At 32.8% G+C, this 25,800-nt stretch overlaps 1 protein-coding gene across 1 annotated transcript in view; it reads right to left on the bottom strand.

Moving 5' to 3' along the window:
• Nucleotides 1-25,680, bottom strand: part of LOC129230650 (RNA cytosine-C(5)-methyltransferase NSUN2-like) — a 60,265-nt gene extending 34,585 nt beyond the window's left edge. The window contains exons 1-8 of the mRNA XM_054865067.1: nt 25,549-25,680; nt 12,458-12,529; nt 6,994-7,088; nt 4,209-4,313; nt 3,451-3,556; nt 2,570-2,641; nt 2,221-2,302; nt 2,002-2,138 (exon numbers count right to left, since the gene is read on the bottom strand). Of these exons, the coding sequence (XP_054721042.1) occupies nt 2,002-2,138; nt 2,221-2,302; nt 2,570-2,641; nt 3,451-3,556; nt 4,209-4,313; nt 6,994-7,088; nt 12,458-12,529; nt 25,549-25,617 (738 nt within the window). The 5' untranslated portion in view covers nt 25,618-25,680. The remainder of the gene's footprint in view (nt 1-2,001; nt 2,139-2,220; nt 2,303-2,569; nt 2,642-3,450; nt 3,557-4,208; nt 4,314-6,993; nt 7,089-12,457; nt 12,530-25,548) is intronic.
• Nucleotides 25,681-25,800: the final 120 nt, after the last annotated feature.

Here is a 25,800-nt window from a genome sequence, read left to right as displayed (position 1 = left end):
CAGTTAAAAAATTATAATTTATGTTCTAATTACCTTGAAACAGTGGAATAAATTTTATCTGACGCAGGAAAATCAGGGGTTTCTAGGGATATTTTATTCTAATATTTGGGAGCATTTTCCCCCCTAATATAACAGAAAAACGCCATTTTCGGGTCCTAAAATTAAAATTTTATTGGTTCAGTACTTTTTTGGCTTTTGAAGACTTCGAAACATTCCTTCTCGGAGTCTTCAAATACCTCCCTGCCAAATTTAGTTAAAATCTGACGTAAACTGTGGATTAGAGTGCGACAGAGCCTCCCAAACTGCTATCTCAAGATTGAAAAGTGGTCACATTAAAAGTCTCTCCTTTTGCAAAGGCGAGAAGTTTTTTACTCATTGTACAAAATGCCAAACTCAGCGGGCATCTCCTGAACATATCATGAGCTGCTTAGGACTTGTAGGGGAAGATCTTTACTCCTCTCCCCTCCTGGTATTGGATTTCTTAAAGGTCAATAGTCTAATAGACCTTGTCTGACTCCAACAGACGGTCTGAGGATAAGTCACAACAACAACAACAACATATAAACATACCTACAGATATATACAGATATATATTCTCTGTTTTATCCTCATATGTATATAATAGTCGATGATCGAGTAACTCATGTGTTTCAACAATGAAACTTGCACCATGGCATGATAATTTGATGATATGTTTTGGTAATGCTTAACATGCAGGGAAAGGCTTTATTGTGACAAGGCTGAACTCAATACGGTAACTTAACTGTTTAACTGGTAAGACTCATTTCAGGGAAATGAAGAAACGAAAAAAAAATGGTCAACAATGAACGCTACCTACTGGAGTGTAGGATTAATCCACTGGAGTTAGGGTTACAATTTCAACTATCAAAATATCACCAAACAGGCAATGGCTTCGTTCAAATGTAGAAGCAATTTTCAACCGTCATACCATGATGGACAATTTTCTAGTTGATATAGATTTGTCAAACAAGCCTGCAGATCTAGAGATAGCATTCCAACTGTTCTAAAATTTTGCGTTTTATATCTTTTTTTCCTTTCACTACTTCAACTAAATTCTAAACAAATATTTATTTTTATGCAGTTAAAAGTATAAATACTTCGGTGGCATAAATCTACTAGCATTAATACTGAGTCACACACTCAGTCTGAATGGGTTTTGTAGAGCAGGCATTGTTGAATTTTAAAACACATTGAAGCGATTTTATACGCGAATATTTTTTCTTATTTTTAAAATTGAAGCTTATGAACAAGGGAGAGAAAAAGTGAAACACATGTGGCTGCAGTAGCCAACATGGTACTGTTGAATGTATATGCCCCTTAATTTAACGATATCCTTGATTTAAAGGTAAGTTTTTCCAGTCCCTTAATAATCGTTAAATCGGGATTATACTGCACTAAAATATATCTTCACTAATAATAAAGCTAAAAGTCTGTGTCTCTGGATCTCCCGTCTGAATGTCTTTTACGCGCATAGCGCCTAGACTGTTCGGTTGATTTTAATGAAAATTGGTCCAAAATGAATTCGTAGCATAGGGGTGAGCACCTTGAGGAGATTTTTTAAAAATTCGATTTTGTTCTTTTTCTATTCCAATTTTAAGAACATTTTACCGAGGAAATTATCATAATGTGGACAAGCAAATTAACATAACATGTGCAAGCAAATTACCATAACAAGGACGAGAAAATGAACATAGCTAATCGGCAAGAAATTCATCACATATTATTTGTAAATATACAGGCAAACCAAATGACTTTTAATTTTCTACTATGGGCAAAGCCGTGTGGGTACCACTAGTGTATATATATATATTAACAACAATAAATGAACAAAATTTAAAAAAATTAATTTTGTTTTAAATTAACCATACAGCAAGAAGTGTGAAACATAACAGGAACAGTTTGCCTCAATATCTTGCATCCATCAAAGTACAGATTTTGTAATTAAACAAACATCACAGATGAACAAAAACAACAACTTACAACAGTGACTTTAATGTTTGGATAGTTTGCAGCATCATTATTGGTAATTATTAAACAAGGGCTATTTAACCTTTTAGCTTGATGAACAAGCATGTAGCATCTTTTATTGTCCAGATCATTAGCAACAATCAGACCACCTAAAAGAATGATTATATATAATTATTTTAGATATACAAATATTTTTGTCGAAATGAGGTGTTTTGAAATGATCACTCATACCTGGAATAATTCCTTCATCTCGATGAAGAAACTCTATTAATTGTGCTGTTTTAGATCCCGGTGCAGCACACATATCAAACACCTAGAATTAAAAGGCAAAAGATTTATATTTTGCATTAAGTAACAAAGAAAATTTTCTTCATGTCTACCTCTTCTACTTGTGATATACACACACTAATAAAAATAGCCAAATACATTGAACAAAAGCTGGTTATCCGCTGAAATAGATCAACTATGGCGGTAAAAAATAAAAGAAGCAAAGGTACTGTCTGTGTATGTATATTCACTCAGCCAAGAAACAAAATTTTACGGAAAAAAGAATTTCTACAAAAAAAAAAATTTTAATTACCTTATGATGAGGCTCTATGTTCAGTAATAGGGGCGGAATCATACTAACAGTTTCTTGTCGACTAATATTTCCCTAAAATAAAGAAATACCATTCTAATTAAGAAAAAAAAAGTACATAAAAACGTTAATAACAATAGTAATGTAAGAAATAACAACTTACAATAGCACAAATCGCAAATTATTGCAGACACTTATTTTGGGGTTACAAAGAACCCTTTTTTCAATGCGGAGTAAATGAGCTTATGGATGAAAAGACAAAAGGCTTTTGTCGGATGTCTTCATCCATAAGCACATATTTTGCATTAAAAAAGGATTTCCGTGTAACCACGAAACACATGTCTGCAATAATCTGCAATTTGTGCTACTATACATTGTTATTTTTTATTTCACTTTTCAAGCACAAAGGCATTTATTTAACTTTATGAACAACAATCTACGAAATCAATAAATATTTACATGAAATAAGATTGATAAAATTTTGATGTTTACCACAGAAGCATTTCTATAGAGAACAATGCAAACATTTTCTTTTCTTTTTTTTTTTTGTGCCCCCCCCCCCAAAAAAAAAGGGCACAAAAAATCTTCTTATTGATGGAATTGTTAAAATTTAAAAAATGAGAACAGAAATTGGTGATGTTCAACAACATTAATAAGGAAGAATTTTAATCTAAAAATCATATCAGCTCTTTTGCTTGTGTCCTAATTGCCATTTTTTAAGCTTTATCAATACCTCTCTATTTTGACACTTCCCAATTTCAATTTTTTTTCCATAAAATTAAGATACATGGTATACTCGAGATACATATGACTGTACTTAAAAAGCATTCATAGAATAATAAAAACACTAAAAACAATATCTATGATACAAAATAAAAACATACTGTTTCAGTTTCAGAAACTAGGAAATTATGGAGCTGACGAAGACTTTCAGAAGACCTAATGGTAACACGGGACAGTTTCATCTGCCAAGCAAGATCTCCTGGGTACCTGAAAAGGATAAAAATTACATCAACAATATCTGAAAATGCACAAAAATTTGTAATTCTCGAATGCACTACATGCTATGAGGACAAAATTTGAGAATTTAAGCTCTTAAATGTACCAAAAATAATACAATGGTTATTTATTTTGAGCTGTCTCAGAATCAAACTTCTGCATGAAAGTTTCAATAAATTTAAAAACTAGACAAAAAATTACAAAAAAAAAAAAGTCCTAAACCTAGTAGTTCTTAAAATACATGTGATTAGAAGTAGGGAGAAAAAACTTTGGCGGTTTTGCCATTTCAAGGGGAGCATGCCAAATTTAACTTTGAAGATTCAAAGTCGTTACCAGGGCAGATTTTGTGACCCTGATGTTTTGGCAGTTTAATTACTCAAAAAATCAAACACTGAATTCAATATATTTAGCAAATAGCTTCCAACACAGATTTTGTGCACACAAATTCTCTATTTTTTTCAACATTATTTATCAATTTACACTAGTTTTAAACCCCCAAATTAACAAGAACTATTTCTCAATGTGCAAAAACACAATTTGTATTAATTTGAATTCTGATGAGCCAAAGTGAAACAAAGTGCAATTATATATATATATATATATATATATATATATATAACAATTACAGCAAAATATAACTTACCACTGTAGGCTGAAAGGTTTATATGAATATAGACTATCATCTTTAATTTTCATTAAATCTTGGAAATATTTTCCTTTGATAATATTTAAAAGGGCCTTTGCTTGCCTGAAAAGTAAGTTGTTAATTTAACAAGCAATTTAACCACTGCACAAGAGATGCAAATTACTTATCAGGTACATGTAACTAAACACATAAAACCAATACTTCAAGCAATATATCTTTTGAATGACACAAGTATTAAAGTGTAAACTAATAAGATAATCTAAACTGTGTTAGCAGTCAAAAATTTTGATTTGATTTCTAGATTTCAATCCCTAGGGGCCAAATTTGACACCTCAAGATTTGGATCAGATTGAAGCTTTTCTTTCATGGCTCATTGTGATTAAGACATGCGACTGGCCTGAAGGATGAATTTGTAAAAGGGATTTTCAAATGAAATAAACCTTGCTTTTAAAAAATCATTTTCTTTTGTAGATTTTACAAATATGCTACAGGCAGTAAGACTTATATAGTAACCTATATCGGCAAAGTGTTTAATTTAAAAAAAAAATATATTGTATACATATAAAGTCAGCCCTGCTTAAATGAATATCAATGGTTTCGACATGTCTTATTATATGGGGAACACAAACTTATTTCTAAAGAATTTTGCTGATACAATAGGCGCTGCTTAATGTGATCACCGTTAATGTTATCAGAATCACGTAGTCCAGGAACGCTTGTATATTAATACGTTAAAAAAAGTCAGATATTGTAATCAGCGTCTTCAATTATTGTTATCACTTTTTCATAAACTTCCAAAATTTTCCACGTTTCTGTTCCTTAATTAACAGAAATGCAGTGACAAACCCTGATAAGACTAACTTTCTACGTGGCATTTTGTAGTTTTTAATAGCAAAACAAACTTTTTCTAGAAGAAAACAGGAAGTTTGTTCTCAGTGACCAAACTCCTTTAAGATGCCTTTCGTTTGCAGATGAAAAAACTCTGTCGCTGGACATGTTGCAGGGATGAATGTAGGACTTACATGGTTGCAGGTGGTGAGTTCCTCTCACTTTGAGAGAATTAATGTAGCTTCCGGGAAAATAAAATTCCCTTCTTTTAGTAAAGTAGAAGACGTTTTTTCAATGTCCAGTTACCTTAAAAACTTCACTCTAAATGGTCAAACATTTTATTCATGGAGGAAGAGCGCCATGCTTTGACAGTCAGGAAGGAAACTAACATTTTAAAATGTTTTGACAATTGACCTATGTTGAGTCAAAGAAATGCAGCAGCACAGCTAAAAATTTCCCAGCCATTACTTCGTAAGTTCCTAAAAAATCGAGACGAGATTAAAAACAAAAAAAAGCTAAATGAAAATTTAAACAACTTGCAAAACCATGCTGGTAATTGAATCTGTTTTGAAACTATGGTTTACAAATGTGAGAGGAAAGGATGTGTGAGTAAACAGTAATATTTTATTTCACCTATCACTATGTGTTTCAAAATAGGATATTTTAGTTTTCCCTTTTACGATTAAGATATTTCCATTCTGCTAATTTAGTAATTTAAAACTGTGTTCAGTTGAACCATTGTAATTTTAATTTGCGGTTGCAGAAATAAATGCTTCTTCATTGAAAAAACAGCAACATTATTTTGTGTCTTTTGGATTTTTTTTTGGTTATTGTTATCAGTCGGTTATTGTTATCAAATTGTATTTGTCCCAAAGTGATCACATTAGGCGGCCCCTATCCTCATATAAATAATAGCCGATGATCAAGTAATCTGCTTGTTTCAACAATAAAACTTGCGCCACGGCATGATAATTTGATATGTTTTGATAATGTTTAACATGCAGGGAAAGGCTTTATTGGGACAAGGCTGAACTCGATCCGGTAACTTAACTGTTTTACTGGGTAAGACTGTATCATTTCAGAGGAATTAAGAAACAAAAAAGCGATCAACTATGAACGCTACCTACTGGAGTGTCGGGTTAATCCACTGGAGTTAGGGTTACAATTTCAACTATCAAAATATCACCAAACAGGCAATGGCTTCGTTCAAATGTAGAAGCAATTTTCACCCGTCATACCTTGATGAGTGATTTTCTAGCTGTATTACATTCATTATCACTATGATAAATGGTAAATTACTCTTTGTTAATTAAATATACACATGAATTTCACCAAAATTAAAGCACTTACTGTTTTTATGTAAATGATAAAAAAAATGTCTAGTACTACATATGTTAAAACATAAAAAATTTATATTTACTTAGTTTCAGTTCTTCTCAAAGAACTTTTCCTCAATTTTATCAAAATTATGGCTTTACAATCGACCACTTTGAATGTACAAAACCAAATTTTAGCAAATAATTTAACTTTTACTTTCTAGAATTCTGACTAAAAAAACATGTAATTTGAGCATTCATTGCTGAAAAATTTCTCCCGATTTACAATTGCTCTTATTAGCAGGTAACTTTTATTGCAAATTTGTATTTTATAATTGGGTTTTGTTTAATTTAAATTCCAGAACTCACCTTTTATCATGAAATTTACTTATCATGGACTTAAAAAACACGATGAATTTCCAACAACTTTCTTAGAACAATTTTTTCTAAGTCATGTCATTAATTATCTCATCCCCCCTCCTCCCCCCCCTTTTTTAAAAAAATTCTTTTATATCTAATTTATTTTTAAGATTTTCCATTTTTGTAACAATAATGCTGTATCAAATTTGAGTATTTCAAGCAATTTTCATTTCTAGAGAGAAAAAAAACAGATGATTGGAGGAAAACTAACTACTCACCCTCTGTATCCTGTAATTCTAAAAGTGGCAGGAAGAACTTCTCTTAAAGATTTCATAAACTCATCCCATTCTTCGGCAGGTACTATCTCTTGCACCTTCATAAAATGTTTAAAAGTTAGTTACAGCATGAATATGAATGAAATAAAAATAGGAAGGAAAACTTTCACTTTGCCCTTCACCTCTAAAAAAAATTTATTTTTTTCTTTATTTTTGGAGGCACAAATTTACTGCCAAAAATGAAAAATAATGTTTAAATGCAAGTTTTATTGCAAAATATATTATTCTTTCTTAATGCACTGAAATTCTGAAAACAAATTTTCAATTTGATCATTTTAAAAAAGGTAAGTTATCCTAAGTATTTCACTTTGCCCCACATTTCAATACTTATCTAACTAGAAATGTGCAACTTGCTAGTTAGAAAAGACAGATACACAATTATATAAATACAGAGGTAAACATACAAACATTTTAACAAACAGATTAACTGTTCATTATATGGAAAAAAAATCTTTAGCTAGTCAAGAATCCTCATATAAATAATACCCGATGATCGAGTAAACCGCGTGTTTCAACAATGAAAATCGCGCCACGGCATGATAATTTGATATATTTTGGCAATGGGAACGCTTCATTGCGACAAGGCTGAACTCGATCCGGTAACTTAAATGTTTTACTGGTAGGACTGTGTCATTTTCGGGAATGAAGAAACAAAAAGCGATCTACTATGAACGCTATCTACTGGAGTTTAGGGTTAATCCACTGGAGTTAGGATTAAAATTCCAACTATCAAAATATCACCAAACAGGCAATTGCTTCATTGAAATGTAGAAGAAAAGAAGCAATTTTCCCCTGTCATACTTTGACGGGCGACTTTCTAGTACTATAATAAAACTCTAAACAAAGTCTGTGATTTTATGAAAATTTATTTTAATGCAGTAGAACATCTCAATAAGGGACACTAAGGGGACTGGATAACTTGTCCCTTATATGGAGGTGTCCCTTCCTCGGAGGTAGATGAATTGATGCACGCTGTGTAATTCACTCAGTATAATTTCATAATAAACATAAACTAATAACATTCAAAATTGAGTATTGAAAAGGCTTAATACAAACTAAAATTCAGAATTATTCAAATTGGAAAAAAATAAGTTAAAAGATTAAAATTTTATCAAAACCATTGCAGTTTATCAAACTTTTGTAACCGATTTTCATTAATTACAGTTTTGAATTGATCTGTTACGTGAATGTTTGATGCCATGTAATTTACAATGTAATACAAAGCAAAAAACTGTGTGATTACATTTCAAGTTTTCTGAACAAAGTTTGTCATGAGTGGCACACTACCAGTCGGATCTAAGCTCATATGAATGAATTTTTGTGAGCAGGAAAACCATGAATGTAGGTTTCAGCAACAATTTAAGAGTATATAACCATTTTTTTACATGTATATGTCAAGACAATCTATTGCCAGTTAATTTCTGGACAAAAAGTGAACCTAGTATTATAACAAAGTCAATAATTTGAATGCATTTATACATTAATTTCTGTAATTTTTCTCTCAGACTGTCCCTTATTAAGAGGCAGGGCTGTCTCTAGCACGGGACAAAACGGACCCCTGTCCGGGGCGGCATTTTGGTTCGAATATCTGAAACACATTTTTCAGAAGGGACAAACTTGTACAAAAGTTTTGCAACATAATTCCTTTTTTGTTGCTTGTGGGAATCTGAAAAGTAGGTGAACGTTATAGGACTTTTTGTTCCCATGCGTTTATTGCACCGTAATTGCTGTCCTCAACGTCAGATTGTCTAGTTGTGAAGCAAGAAAGAATGGGTGGGGTGCGGTCTGATTACCATCAGAATCCTCTGCCTGATTCTTGTCCCTAGGATATGTGCTGCTTTACAGCCATGCCACTCTCTTCTTGTCGATTGTTTCGTCAGTACCGATGCTGAAACAAGGGAAGGGGAAAGCTTTTATGAGCTATCTTTTGGCGTTGTTTTGGAAGGGTTGTAGTATTTTTTTTTCGTATCAGTAAAATAAGAAACGCGCGCCACTGACAACGTTGCACGCAAATAATTGGGTACTTCAATAACAACACCTTTTAATATTCTGAGGCTCCCCCCAGATGGCGAAATCTGGCTTTAGTAAATCGGCTCTGTATCATTGTACATTAAGAATGTTCAAAGGCAAAACAACAGATGTGAGTGCTTTTAGGCTTGTTATGCATTAGGGGTGAATTTTAGTAAGTCTCTAAGTAATGATTCTCAAATTGTGTACCTTTTAGAGGAGCCATGAAACCTTTTTAGGGGCGCCCCGAAATTTTGCAATAACATAGCAAATAATTAGAGACTTATTAACAAAGAAAATGTTCAATATTATGCTGCGCACCAAGATAGCAAAATCTTGCATTATAAAATCAGCTCTATTCACTGCATTTAAAAGTGTTACAGAACTTCCCTGGCAAAACCTAAGCTCACATCTGTGAGTACTTTGGGATCTATCATGCATTAAATATTAAATTGATTTAAAATTGATTTAGTGACTTGATAGACAATTTCTCCAAATATATTTGCCTCTCTAGAGAGCCATAATTCATCTACAGGGGCACTGTGGGATGTAGCAATAGTTTAGCAAGTAATTATTATTTACCACGTTTTAAATAATTATACATTTTTGGCTGTCCAGTTTTTGAACTTCTGCAGTCCGGACTTAGATTACTCCCCCCCCTCCCCCACAGGACTGAGTATATTTTTTTTTTTTGAAAAATATTCCATATTATTAGAGAGAAGAAATGAACTCTCTTCAGGAAAAAGGAGTAATTTAAATTGGAAAAATATAGAATGTTATGAAAAAATCTTGATTTCTTTTAAGAAGAGCCCTTAAAATTAAATTTTTCGATAATTACAGATTATTGCTCAGTTAATCACGTCCCACTCCTCATATTTCTTTCATCCTCACCTCTCTTTTTTCCTTTCTTTTTCCTTGACAGTCCAAAAATAAGAAAATCCTTAAAATGCTACGCTTCGGAAGCCTCCTTACTCACTCAGCCAAAATCATTAAAGGGCATCTCAAATCTCGTTTCCTGTAGTTCAATTTTGCAACATTTCCAGGGGTAGAACTACCAAACACCTCACCTTCTAACAACATCAAAAATCATATAAGATTTTTTTTTTTTTTTTTGAAGCTACAATTTTAAAAGCATTGCAGAGTCCCTAACGTTACCAAATAAGGGGGGCAGTCTCGTTTTTAAGACTTCCATTTTGGAAAACTTCTGGACAAAGCCCTTGCGCCTTGAACACCTCCTTCTAATATCATCCAATTCGTAAAAAAAATGGATTTTTAAAAACGACAATTTGTTTAGTTGCTTAGCACGCAGTAAACTTTAAATAGAGTGAGACGTTGCTTCCGTATGAAATCTGAAATGAAAAAACTATAATTTCAAAAGAATTAATCACATGCCACCTATTGTGGTTTTAAGACTTCAGTTTCTTAAAAATTCCTCAGAAGGCCCCCTGAAACTTTCCACCATTTAAACCGTCTAAAACTGTGTTCTTAGGACTACAGTTTAAAAACATTCTCTGGGGAGAATCCCCCCCCCCCCTTAGCTCATACGAGAAATTTTAAGCGTGTCCCTCCCCCCTACAAAAAATTTTTTTGGTTGTGCCACTGTCGGACAGTGCAGGAAGCTGTGGGCGGACTTAAAATCGATGGATTGATGAAGACAAAAGCGAAATAATTGCTTTCAATCATAACCATGTTAGTGGGTGGCGGTTGAGGTTTTATTTTTAGAAGAACATTTCATATTAAAAAGATAGAATTATCAAAAAGAAAGGAAATAAACTGTATTTATAAAGCAAAAACTAAAACTTGTAACATTTGAACGTTTCTTTTTTTTTCTTTTAATTTTTTCTTTATTTTTTTTTACCGTGGGGAGAGGTGGCACTTAGGAGATTTGTCCGGGGCCGCAAAACTTCTAGAGCCGGTCCTGCGAGAGGCAAATACATGAAGGTCCCTATTTAAAGGGACTGGGACTAAATAAAATGCCCCTTAAATAGAGGTGTCCCTTAAAGAAGGTACTACTGTATTTGTATTTATACCACTTTGGCAGTGCTTTAGATCAGTGATGTCCAATCTATGGCCTTTGGGCCCTAAGGGGCTAGTGATGCTGATTTAGGTGGCCCATAGTTACATTCAACATTTTGAATCAAAAAGTACATTCTGAACCTTACAGAACAACTGATCATCTTCATTCAATACTAGTATTAAGAAAAAATATTACAAATATTCAGGAGCTAAATATTCTGCTTTCTGAAAAACAGATGCAAACTTCACACGTGGATGTGAAAAATAATCATCAAGAAATGATACAGTAATTCTTGATTTGTAATTTTTTCCCTCTCTTTTTCATATGTTCATACTTGCCAACCTCCGAAAGAAAAAAAACTTGAGACTCCTTTACAGGTATATAGGTGATATAGGAATATCTTCACAACAGAATTATTAAATTATGCTTTTAAATAACATTAATACTAAATTTAAAGTGAAATGGGGATTTTTCACTGATGGAAGTAAATTGGTAGCAGCAAGAAAAATATAGTACAAAAAGGAAAAAAAAATAATGAGTGAATTTGATTAAAGTTTCGTACATTCCCCAGTCTCGACCAAAAAAGTTGCTACAAAACTTTAATTACTAAAATCCGGAAAAAAAAATAATATTTTATGAAAATAAAATATAAAATAAGTAGGTATAGGGTAGCACATGTTAAAATACCTTCAAACTTTCAAAATAATTGAAATATTTTCAATGCAAAAAGATTGAAATCTGCAGCAATTTTCGGCAAAGAACATGCTTTGTTGAACATGAATATGGAAAGCTTCCAAAAAATTAATTTTTACTAAATCAGTTATTAATTGGAAAAATTCTTATTCTCTAACATTGGTAGACTAGAAAAGGGCGCTATCTATTCACAAGAAAGTGAAACTTTTTGATGAACTGAAAAAACTGCAAAAACGGAAAAAAATCGTAAAAAACGGGAAATTGGAAGATAGAAGCAAAAAACGGTAGTCTCCCACTAAAAACAGTAGAGTTGGCAAGAATGTATGTTGTTTCTTGACAAGGACAACTGGTAGGTTTCCATTGCTTTATTGCACATTCAAGATAGTCCCCCACAGCAAGCATGATATACAAACACAACACATTCTCAATAGTTCACTGTTACTCTACTTTCCGTTAAAATAACAAGGGGGGGGGGAATTAACGTGCATGTAACACTTTCTGCAATTTTGTACATTTTCTTATATCATGCTATCTAGAAAATATTTTAAAAATTACTTTTTATATGTATATTGGCCAGTGAGATTCATCTTAACATGAAATGTGGACAACAGTTAAAAAAAAGGTTGGGCGACACTGCTTTAGATTTAAAAAATGTACAACAAACAAAAATTTTAAACTAAAAATGCTTACTTTGTAGTATTTTTCAAAATTTTCATTTTCTTTTATGATATCTTTGTATGGTTTTCGTAAAGGTCGTCCAGACTATAAAGAAATGTAATGGAGAATCATATAGAAAGTTTTAAAATAATAATAATAATGATTTCAAGTAGTTTTTTTAAATATAATCAATGCTTGAAACTTCTTAACCAATACACAACTCATTTCAAAAATATATTCTTGAGATTTCAGCTTAAATTCCTGCATTGCTAATACACCCTTGTGCGAATTAATGGGATCAAGTCGGGAATTTTTAATTTTTGAATTTTTTGGGTTGTTCAATCTTTGTTGAAACAACTGTTTTGCCTACCAGTTGATTAGGTGCTATAACCTCACATTTTTTTGTCATAAATATTGTGTTTTGTTTAAGCGTTATAAATTTCTAGATATTTTGGCTGTTTTTTCTCAATTCGGTCACTTTTTATCTTTTTATTAGCCATGGATATTTCTCCACGGAAGAGGCAGGCCATTTTGACATCGAGTGAAAAATCTGATGGCACAACAAAAGAAACTAGTATGTTGTGGCCATCACGAAACTTTCTTCTATATCTTTCTTATAATTCTGATCCCTCCCCATGCTTTATGAGGAAGCAATATTCTCAACGAAAACAAAATTACACATGCCAAAACTTGATGACCATCCCAATTCCTGATTTATCTCAAAAGCAAAGCAAAGAATGAAAAATTATTTTAAAAGCCTTGCTTAAAATAATTACAAAAATTTATCTGTTAACAAACACAAGATGGCAACAGTTAAAAATTTTAAATCATTGAGATAATATTTCGGATCATTTCCATGCAATTAAAAGCACGAACTGAACGCAGACAACAATCTGTTACTATTTATCTTTCTTATTGTTGCAATTAAAAAGCTATTTTTATTCACACAAATAAAAAAAAATCAGCCCCCCATGGAGCGATTGGCGCCAAAATTAAACCAACGCCTGTTTACATATGGATTCATATTTATTCCAAATTTTATCCAGAACGTAGTATTACTTCTTGAGATATGGCACTCACAATGGAAAAAAAGAATGTTCGATTGCGCCACCCCCTTTTCAGCTGTTGACACCAAAATAGAATCATTTCTTATACCCTCTAAGGGCTACTTGTCGATAAATTTTTGTTTGATTACGTTCATTATTTATTGAGATACAGCAGTCACAATTGACGGCAAAAAACGTTCTATAGCTCAACCCCCGTTTGAGTTATTGACGCCAAAATTGAATCAGGATCTGTACCTGTTAGGGACAACATATGGACCAAATTTTGTCTGATTCCGCCAGTTACTTCCTGGGGAATAGCAGTCACGCAAAACTCAAAAAACGTCCCATTGCTCCACCCCCCTTGGAGGAATTCGCGCCAAAAACCAATGGGCACAAGTTCACATAGGGGCACATATGTGTACCAAATTTCGTTCGATTTCATGCAGTAGTTTTTGCTGTAGAGCGGCCACAAAAAACTGGTCACACACAGACATGACACACATACACACAGACAGACATTTTCCAAAAATAGTCGAAATGGACTCAGCACACCTCAAAACGTTCGAATCCGTCAAAATTCGAAATTCAAAAATTTTTGCACGAATCCAATACTTTCTTCTATATATTAGATATAGAAGAAAGTAAAAATGATTTGTGCTTTGCTAAAAACATGGTTTAGAGATCAAGAATAGGGAAGTTTTCGATTTTTCAATTTTATTTTTATATGATAGAGTAACATGTATGAACATCATAGGTGAAAAATTTTTTGCGATACGATAAGTAGTTTTTTTAAAATTAATTTTTAAAGTTCAAGCGCCTGTGACGTCAGATGGTATAGGAAGTGACGTCCGATAGGAGAGAAACGCTAGCGAACCGGTTCCCATGTCATGGGAGAAATCGAAGAACGTGCATTCGACTTCGAAGATGAAACGTAAAAGGCTTATCTCCTCGCGTTTCTGGAACATTAAACCTCTCATCCTCTCGGAAATATTCGAATATCACCATTGATATTATTTGAGGAAGATTAATTAGATTGTGCTTTAACGAATCCGGCCTCCATAGTGTGTTCAAAAGGATTATTGAATTTCTAAAAAATAAAAATATCAGCGCGCTCAAAATGTCCCTAGCGAAAACAAGGGATCTTCGGCGGAAGGCTGCCCATTCGCGCCCTGTGACGTAGGCTTGTGACGTTTCAGAAGCGCGCACTTTTGCGCGTGGATTTTTAAAAATTCATTAAAAATCAACCACGGTGTTTTAAAATTCGGCGATGGTGAATTTTTTAGTTTTGAGGGTCAATTAACAATATGCAATAGCCAAAATATGAACATTTAATAGGTTGCAACTTCCCTATTCAAAGAAAAGTGCAAAACTCGAAGTGGACTCTATGCCCAGTAGAGTGAATATGATGCTAGACAAATACTAAGTGGTAATTTTGATTTTAAAGGTGATTTTGTGAAAAAATGGCTTGATTTCATCAATTCGCACAAAGGTGTATATATAAATTACATCCAAGTGCACCATCATCACTTTGAGATACAACTTTCACAGCTTCATTCTATCATGTTTTTTCAAACTCATTAGCTTTTCCTAATGGGCATGTCTCAACTCTTCTAATCAAAAGAGTAACAGAAATTTGTTTTAAAGTTAGACAAATTCTGCTAGGTGCCAGTTGAGAAGAAGAAAGTAATACAAAATCTCTACTTGCTTTCAAGTGCTGAAAACTTCCGGGATGTGTGCATCACTGTATTTATTGCAAGGCGATAGCTACATTTGAAAACTGTATTCAACTACTTTCTCATTTAAAAATTTTATGTTAAAAAAAAATTAAATAATAGATTATGATTGTTTTCAAAAGAGACGTATTATCAAATTAAATAACTACTTTTCTCTTTGAGTAAACTTTAAGTGTTAAGAGCTAGTTTTTATAAAAGTCAGGCAGGTCAGATACATGCCATTTTTGATTTTGCTAAAACTTTTACAGTGGTTTCTTTCAATGATTTTAGAAGACACATATTTTTTCTTTTCTTCCAAAAATATTTTTTGTAACCCACAAAAATTCCGAAAGTTGGTCCTGACTTAGGGTTTTTCTCAAATTGACATTTGTTATTATTCACTTTTCTCTGCGCATTGAGCATCAGCAAAAGTAATCTTTGTGGTTACAACATGATATTTAGTGCCTCAAATGGAATATATTGTAAACTTTATGGCTGATCTTCAGTGGACACTGGCAAGGGTGGCTAAACTGTTCCGAAGAAAGTGAAAATGTGTCATGTTTGAGGCCTCCTGGTTCCATGCACTGAGGTTCAACCATTGTTTTTGAGAGCAATTTGTGTAAGAATATATATAAATTATAAAGTAGGCTCATTAAATACATGGTTAATGCTCACTGCTGCAAAAAAAAATAGCAGTTTTGTCATCAATGTATGATAAAAAGTGTACTTTTGCACCTGTATCTCAGTGCACTGAGGGTCAGTCTAGAACTTGATGCCTCATTTCAAACTAGAGTGTATGTTTTTTCACAAACAAATGACAGAACTATGGGCCATGGTTCTGCAGGCTCGAAAAATGCACTTCAAGATGAGGAAACTGCCTACAAGTTAACGACACATCCAGTTAGTTGTACAGACGGACCTCGATACAAGATTACCATCCATAATACAGAACCCTTATTCAATGAGTTGGGACTTAAGGAAAGTGAGCTTATATGCGGGTGACCTTATATTGAGGTCGGAATGTACTCAAGTTATCTGCTTTGTCTTGCATTTTTTTATTGCCCCACTAGTCAGTTAGGCAACCATACCCTTGTTTTATAATTGTATATTTTTGCTTTTATTATAAGTAATAAAATATGACTTAGTAATTGTTTGCTTTCATGGTAGTTAGTGCAGAGAAAATAATTTTTCTCACTAGAATGTACAGTCTAAACTGAAAGAAAATTTTGTAGGACATATTTATAAGTGGTGAAACATCAGGAAGAAAAATTTCTCTAGAGAAAGCGGTAGAAGCAATGCGGACTGCCACCATTAAAGAAAACACGAAAAAGGTTTATTCTTCAAGAATATTTAACAAAAGCACAGATTCAATCTTTTTTCTCAAGTATGTCAACTGCATAAAAGACTGGGAAACTTCAGCCATCATCACCATCAGTATAAGTGAAATGGAGGATATAATTTGGGAAGATAATTTAAGAAATAAAGTAAATAACTTTTCTGTTTTCTACAGCCATTTCTGACATGTACTATTCTTTATTGCTTTTTTTTTTTTTTTCAGAAACCAGGTTTTAAAACAGCTTTCGAGATCAATATCAATAAAATTATGAACGATATTCGAAACAATGAGAGATTTTTAGTACAAATTGTATAAAATAAGTCTAATCAACTACTTGTGCAACTACTTCTGAGATAAAATATAATGTTAAAATACAAATTTGCATGAACTTTGTGTATTCTATTATATCCCTCTCAAATTAATTCTTAATAATCAACAAAGTATCAACCCTGGGGGGAAGTTTAAACACGGATATATTGATTGAATTGAAAACCGAATAGTTCATTTTTCTGTTTTAAAATATGTAAAGTGTTCTTGAAAAGAATTTGCCCATAGTTCTGACACTTGTTTGTGAAAATACACGTACTCTAGTTTGAAATGCAGGTATCCAGTTCTACACTGACCCTTAGTGCACAGAGATAAAGGCTTGTAAAAACTGCACTTTTTAGCATTTTTTGATACAAAAACTGCCAATTTTTGGCAGCGAAGAGGGTGAGTCATGTAACTAATGAGGTTATTGAATAATCTATACATATTATTACACGAATTATGTACAAAAACTATGGTTGAGATTCAATGCAGGGAACCAGAGGGCCTCAAACATGGTACTTTTTCATTTTTTCAACAAAGTTTGGTGATCCCTAAACAGGGTTCATACTCAATTTGGATAAAAAAAAATTCCATGACTTTTTCAAGACTTCATAAAAAAATTCATGACCTTATTACACGAAGAGAATAGTACCATTTAATGTCAAACTTGCCAATTTTCGGAAATAAGCTTGAGAAAAACTTTTACGTGAATGCCACTATCTCATTGGAGCACTTACTTGTGAATGAAAAAACTATCAGTGCACATTGCAGAAACTAATAAATTAGTTTTGTTTATATTTAGCATATAAATCAAAGTAAAGTAAAAATATAGTGAAATGTAATACACTGATGTTTAAATATCTACTAAATATTTAATAAATAAGGCAGAATAGTAATAATGGGACAAAAATTGAATGAGTCATTATTACTAAGTTTCCAATAATAAATTCACTTCATAAAAACATTGCCCTTTGGTGTCAATAGTGCACAAATCACCCATGTAACTTGACTGTATATTTGTTCATTAAAGTAAAGCCGCGTTTTTCAGTAAATTCATTTTTCTAAACTAGATATTTCAGCTGGCCACAATAATCAGTTTTGAGAGCTGTATATTGGGCATCACTGTTTTAGAATATTATAATTCCCCTATTTTCATGTTCTATTGCCTGACTAAAGTCTTCAATTTCTAAAGCCTTCAACATATTGAGATAAACTCTGATGAAATTATTAATGAATTTTTACAAGTAGTTGAAATGAACTTGGATGCAATTTAATTGCACTTTTTGAGGCGGGTGACAAAATCAAGAACGTGCATGTCTACTACTACAGAATATAAACTATATAAACAAAATAAGTGATGCCTCAGTAGTAAAATCACATAATGATGAAATAGGATTCTAAAACTAGAATTTGTTTTTGAGATCGTACAATTTACATGCAATATTACTAAATCACTCAATATTTCTAGCGCTCTTTTAGCTATTGTTATTTTCTTACTACACAAGACATTTTTCCATGACTTGAAATAAATTTCCATGACTTTTAATGAAAATTTTAATTTTCCATGACTTTTCCAGGTTTGAAATTTGTTCATTTTTTTCCCATGACTTTCCAGGATTTCCATGACCCGTACGAATCCTGCCTAAAAGGCTGTACTGAATGTCAGCCACAAAATAAAGTTACTAAATTTCATATTGTCAACACAAGAAGTTTTTTGGCTGATGCTCAATACACAGAAATAATCGAATTTTAAAAAACGTTGATTTGGAAAAACCTTTACGTCGGGCTCTACTTTACGAATTTTTACAGGTCCCCAAAATTTTTTTTGAAGGAAAAGAAAAATACGTGTCTTCTAAAATCTTTAAAAGAATACACCATAAAAATTTGAGCAAAATCAAAAATGGTGTATATCCAAACACCCCATTTCTGCCTGGTTCTAATAAAAACTGGCTCTTAAAGTTTAGATTGCTGTAGTTTCAACATTTATTCATTTACTTTTTAATACCAGTTGGCAGCACCGATGAAATTTTAAGAGCTAAAGAATACTGAATCCTATTGATTATATTAACTAGAGACGTACCGAGTACTCGGTACTCGGCCAATTTGCCGAGTACTCGGTACTCGGCCAAATTCTGATCAGATACTCGGCCAATACCGAGTAGTTGCAAAAAATTGAATATTGTCCAAGACAGATACCAAAATTTATATTAAAAAAAAGAGCAAGCATTATATTCTGCAATAATTTACAATTAAAATTTATAAGTCAAATTTAAATTTTGAGAATAATGAAGTTTGTAATGCTTCAATGGTATAAATCTTTCTTTTACTGTCCCCAAAGGTTATTAAACTTGTTTATTAAAAATTATGCAAAAAAAGGCAAGTATAGAAAATATGGAATTTTTATATTAAAAATGGATATTTGCTACAAACAAAAATTAGTTATAAAAAAATATAAAAATACCTTTGCTTAAAAAATTAAAGGAAATAAAACAATGTTAAAAGCACAGTGTAGGAACACTGCAGATACGTGTTTTGGAAGTTACAAGGAATTCCTTTTTCTATGCACAAAATGGGAGCTCGTGGATTTAAAGGCATCCGACAAAAGTTGGATTTTTTTGTTGAATGTCTTTACCTTCTCTAGCTCACATGTTATGCACTGAAAAAGACATTCCTTGTAAGGGGGGGGGGCGGAAACATGTGTCTGCAGTGTTCTTGCACATTTGTTTTATCTGCTTTAAAAAAATATTTATGTTTGGCGGACTAGAACTATAATTGATTGGTATACAGTGAAACCCCTCCTAACGGATACCCCTCTTATGCGGAAAATTTTTAATTCCCCAGTTCCAATGCAAATAACATTATTAACCCCCTGTCCTGCGGACACCTCTCTATCGCGGACAAAAAAAATTGTCCTGTTAGTGTCCGCATTAGAGGGATTTTACTGTAATTTGTTTTAATTCCAACTTGATTAATTATACCTTTTATTTATTTATTTTTAATTTTAAAAATCATTTTTTGGTAAAATTTTTGACAAACAAAATTGTTTATATAATGCGTAATTAAATTTCACCAGGAATTTAGTTTTAAAAACTATTATATGGACAAGGAGGTCTATACTACTATTCCAATAAGTTCAAAATTCATCACATGTGTGTCGGTGGTTCTTGTTAAAACGTAATTGGTACTTGGTAACTCGGCCGAGACGTGAAAGGCCGAGTACTCGGTAACTCGGTACTCAGCCGAGTAGTGAAAGGCCGAGTACTCGGCCAAAGTGCTACTCGGTACGTCTCTAATATTAACTTAAAAATAAGTAGAAAAAAAAACATTGAAATGAAAACAGCAAATGCATTAAAAATCATGTTTTATTTCAGTTTAAAATTATCAAACAGTGAAACTTTAGTTAAAAATTAACATTGAGCTAAATACAAATTCAATCAAGCACAAAAAAGATTATGAAGTTTCATCACTTTTTTGTATAGAAAACTTCCTGTATTTTTAAGGATGAAAGTTTCAATATACAGATTTCACATATCATATGCAATATCAATTAAACAGGGACATGTTTCATAAATTTTTTGAACTTCTTTCCAAGGCAAGAAAGTAAGATATGTAATATAAATTGTATTAAAATCAAAAGTAGGAGAGTTTAATGCAACAGACCATCCATTCTCGCATTTCAGATCTTCAAAACAGAAAGTTTCCTTCATGCTAATAACCCATAGGCCTGAGGGGACAAGTGGGGGCTCAAGACCTCTCTTTGAAATGAGAACTTCCTTGCTTTCAGTACTTTTTTCCTTTACAAAAATGTAAAAACTTTTCTTCTCCAGCTATTAATGAATAAGTTGTTAAAATGTCAAACTTTCATAACTCAAATCTATACACAAATCGGTTTCCATGCGGAAAATATCCTGTTACACCATGGGGAAGATATCTGAGTCGCCACCACATTTTGCATATGGGCCCCCATGCTAACACCTCTAATTTAAACTTTACCAAGATGACACATAAAAATTAGGTGGATTCATTGTGAAGAATTTGGAAAATTTTACACAACTTAACAAGATCTTTTTAGTAATAAATGCATTTTCATAACAGTTCCCATTTGCTTGAATAAGGAAAAATTTATCAATATAATTTTTGCCATAAAGTAAAAAATACAAATGCATTATTAGGTATGCAATACAGAATTTGAAGAATATTTTCTCCATTTTTAGAATGCTATCATTCATTCACTCAGATGGAGGATCAGCTTTTATGTCTCACGAGTTAAAACTGTTCCTAACATCTCATAGTATAGCCATGAGTCGAACTACTCCTTATAACCCTGCGGGAAATGGACAGGTGGAGCGCTACAATGGAATAATCTGGAAAACTATTCAGCTTGCCTTAAGATCTAACAATATGAGAACCGAACAGTGAGAAAGTGTTGTCCAATCCGCTCTTCATTCTATTCGCTCCTTACTTTGCACGGCCACCAATGCCACACCTCATGAGAGAATGTTCTCCCACCCTAGGAGATCACATAATGGCTCATCCATTCCCACTTGGCTTACTCAACTTGGTCCAATTCTAATGAAGAATCATGTACCTACAAACAAGCATGAACCGCTAGTCAAAGAAGTTGAACTAATTGAAGCTAACCCAGATTATGCTCATGTAAAGCTTGCGGATGGAAGGGAGACAACTGTTTCGATTAGACATCTAGCTCCAAGAGGAGAACACATCAGGCTTTTTGATAGCCAAATAAATACTGAAGAAAACGAAATGATCAATTCCGATTCGCCGCCAACTCACACAGACTCTGTCATTAATTCAGAAGATTTGGCGGAAAAGAACTTGGATGTTACACCATCTCGTCCTACTCGCCAAAGACGACCTCCTACTTACTTAAAGGACTACATTCTAAACTGAGCTATAAGAATCGAATTTTTATAGAGGGGGGGGGGGGGTGAATGTGATATTTTTATTCTTGTTATTTGGCAACAATTGTATTCATATTTCTCATTGGCAACACTTTGAACTTGACTTTAAATTAGGATTCAAACTACGATCATTGTAAGATGTAGTAGCAGTTTATGGTTATTAAAAGCTACGTTTTCATGTCTTATCTTTAAGTAATAAAATTAGTACACTATTTTGAAGCTTTAGTTTATGCTGATTGAAAATATTGGATAAGATATCAAAATATCCAATATACATCAAAATATCGAACATTTTCGAAAATATCATAATATTTTCGAACCCTGGTACTGGTTATTTCCAAATTTTTAATTTTGCCACTTACATCCCTTTGCTTCTCACTGCCTCATATTAGGACGATTTTCTTATTGAAATAAAAAGAAAATTAATCTACCAATTTTTCTTCTAAAAACTAAAACAATAAACTTTTTATTATTTTATGGTGGGATATGAATCAAATGTTGCAGCTTAAACTGTAAGGAAGTAAGGGTTCGGAAAATATGCCAGTTTTGTTCATTGGTTAAACAAAGACAATATGTTTTCTGAGATATTTTTTAAAAACATTTCTGGAAGGTCAAATGTAAAGGAACATTTTTTAAATATACAGTGAAACACCATTTATATGTTTTTGAAGAGGCTGTATGAAAAAAGCATACAAATGAAAAGACATATAATAGGTATAAGGTTAATGTGTATTAGACTCTGCAGGGACCAATTTAAAAAACATATAAAAGAGAAACACATAAATGGTGATTCACTATCGTAAACAACTTGATAATAACATAGAATTTTCCTATGCGATATGGTCAATATAATTGCAAAACAAAAATCCTATAAATAAAAAATGTCCTTTAAGAACCAAGGCTGCCGAGAGCCAGAGCTTGGTCTTCTACAATAAAACTTGCAAAATTTATACTGCCCCGATTTTGAGCCGGGCCCTGCAGTTTCCAAATAGGCTAACCATAGCCTCTTGTCGGTCCCGATAACAGATTGTTTTAAACCTTTTTGTTTCAAATGAACATATATTATGACAAACAATAATGTATCTAGTTTCCAAAATAAAACATTTTTTTTTTTTTATAAAACTAACATTCATTAAAGTGAATTTCATTTGAATCTTAAATTGAAAAGTACTTTAAAATCTTCCAGAGTCAAACCTTTAGATGCTTTCTTAGCACCGTGAAGTACATTAGCAGCAAGATTACTTTTTTCATTTTGAAGCGATAAAATTTTCTCTTCTATTGTATCTTTACACACAAACTTGTGGATAAAAACATCTTTTTTCTGTCCAACTCTATGAATTCTGTCACATGCCTGCATTTCTAGTGCAGGATTCCAATGTAGATCTAAAAGAAAGAGATGGTTCGCTCCTGTGAGATTTAATCCAACACCCCCTGCTTTTAGGGATAGTAACATTACACTAGGCCCATCAGGATCAGTGTTAAAATTATTAATTGCCTTCTGACGATCTTCTACTTTCGTACTACCAATTATTTTAAGGTAAGACTTATTCTCTTCTTTCAAATGATAAGCGACCACGTCCAACATCGATACCCACTGTGAAATTATCACACATTTATCTTTTTCTTTTGAGTCTACAGAAATCTTTTCTAATTCCTGAAATAGTTCCATAATTTTTGTGCTTTTAAAAGAAATATTTTTCAAATCAAATTCCTGAAATTCGGAGAGGCTTATGTTGACGCTGCTGTCCAATGATTCACAAGAATCAGATAATTGTAGTTCAGGAGGTGAAAAATTTAACGAATTTATAGATTTTGTCAGATCTGATATACTATCCGATATTGATTCTTCTAATAAATCATTTGTATCCTTGCTGAGTAAGCTCATATGATTACAACATTGCTGCAACCGAAGAAGCATTACTAATAAATTTCTAGTTCCTTTCCCAGAATCTTTTAGTTTTGAGAAATGTTTGTTCACTTTTTCTTTAACTTTTTCGTTCAATTTCTCATATACCTCTTTTTCTTCAGCAGACAATTCAATGTATTTAATAATAATAGCTTTTTTCTTCATGTCAATAAGTGGTTGCCCACCATCATCTCTTTGAGTTTTAGTCCGACGCAGAAGGATACTTTTCATCAATAAATTCCTTCTCTTCTTACTTTCATCAGAATCATTTTCAACCAAATCTTTAAACATCTTTAAATTATCAAAAGGCGAAAACTCAAGAAATTTGAACAGCGAGAACATATCCTTAAAGTTGTTGTGAATGGGAGTTCCAGTAACAGCCCACTTCCGAAAGCTTTTAAGGTTGAACACCGCTTGTGAGGTTTGAGATGCATAATTCTTTATACTATGTGCTTCATCTAGTATGATTCTTTCCCACTTTAGTTGGAAAACAGGAGATTTTTCCTTCTTAAATTCAACTAGTAATGTAGAATACGTAGTTATAACCACATCATTAACTATCACATCTTTCTTATTTTGGGGACGCTTAGTTCCATGATACAACAAAACGGTTAAACAATCACTTTCACAATGTTTTATTATCTCATCCTCCCACTGATGAATAATACTAGCTGGAGCAATGATTAATGTACCACAACAAACATTTAAATTGCGGTCCAAACATGCAGTTGAAAAGTTATTTAATTCTTTCTGTTTCACAATTAATGCTATAAGAGTTAGAGTTTTCCCCAATCCCATATCATCGGCAAGAATGCCACCACTAGGCTGCTGGGCTTCTCTCCAAATTAGCCAAGCCAAAGCCTTCTTTTGATGAGTCATCAGAGTTGTTTTCAAATCAACAGGCTCACATTCTTCCTCAGCGTCCTCTGGATAAGTTGCAATAGAATTATGCAATTTTACGACAGATTCGGCAGAGACGGTACGAGAAGTACAACTGGAAATAGAAGATGTAAACAATGATTTTTTATTTTGAGTCTCTAGCAAAGGTTTTGCCTCCGTCAGCTTTATACCTTTCTTGTTTTCCTGTCCTCGCCAATTTTTGAAAGAAGGTGAACCAGTTACAAAATTGTTCAGCACAGAATTTGAAGTAATCTTATTTAAGTCACTAAATGTAAGTAAAGTGTCATTAGTAATTCCAAACTTGGGCACACATTTTGTTTTAGCAGTGAGACCTGAGGAATCGGTTAGATCAAAAGTTTCACAAGCACCCCTTGAAAGAGCACTTGGTTTATCAGCAGATGCATTTTCTCTTCCATGTTCATCAGCAGGCGATGCTTTTTCTCTTACATGTTCATCAGTAGAAGACGCTTTTTCTTTCCCATGTTCATCAGCTGAAGATGCTTTTTCACTTCGAATTTTAACAGAAGAAAATGCTTTTTCTTTTCCATGTTCATCAGCAGATGATTTTTCTTTTCCAATCATTAGCTTTTTCAGACTTTCTTCTAATTCTTCAATTTTATTTTTAATTTTAATCCCCTTATCAGGCAATTTGGACAAATCTACAGACTTGTACAACTTTCGTTGCGTTTCGAGCATTGATTGAGTACTCAAATATTCTGCTTTGTTACCGGCAGGCATTTCTTTCACGCTAGCCATTTCAAAACAATTTGGAAAAATGATTTAATGATGAAATAGTAACCTTTTAGATTTTCAACACAAACTATTTTTCAACACAAACTATAGCTAAACCATTATGAAAGTTGAATCGAATTCAGAAACGAAACTTGAATCAGTACTACCACAGCCAACACATGGCAACTAAGTTTATTTACGCGATTCGCGGGAAAAGAGGTTTCGTCATGATGACGAACAAAATAGAGCAATACCACTTACTTGATTATCTGAATTATTGAAATCAGATTTTTTCTTGTGACGAAAGTGTCTTTTTCTTCCTCTTCCCATCGAAAAGTTAGAAGTTTTCAAGAAAAAATCCTTTTTAAAATAAGAAACTACAAACTGAAAGAAATGCCGATTACGATTACATTCCATTAGTCATTGATAGGTTGCGCTCGACGAACCTCACCGGTCGACCGGTAAGTAACCGAGTAAACCGCAGCGCTCTATCATCTATCGGTTACCTCACCG

The sequence above is a fragment of the Uloborus diversus genome, chromosome 9, assembly GCF_026930045.1.
Source record: "Uloborus diversus isolate 005 chromosome 9, Udiv.v.3.1, whole genome shotgun sequence".
NCBI classification, from domain to species: Eukaryota; Metazoa; Arthropoda; class Arachnida; order Araneae; family Uloboridae; genus Uloborus; species Uloborus diversus.
Note: the sequence above shows the minus strand (reverse complement) of the source record. Positions and strands in the feature narration are given on the sequence as shown.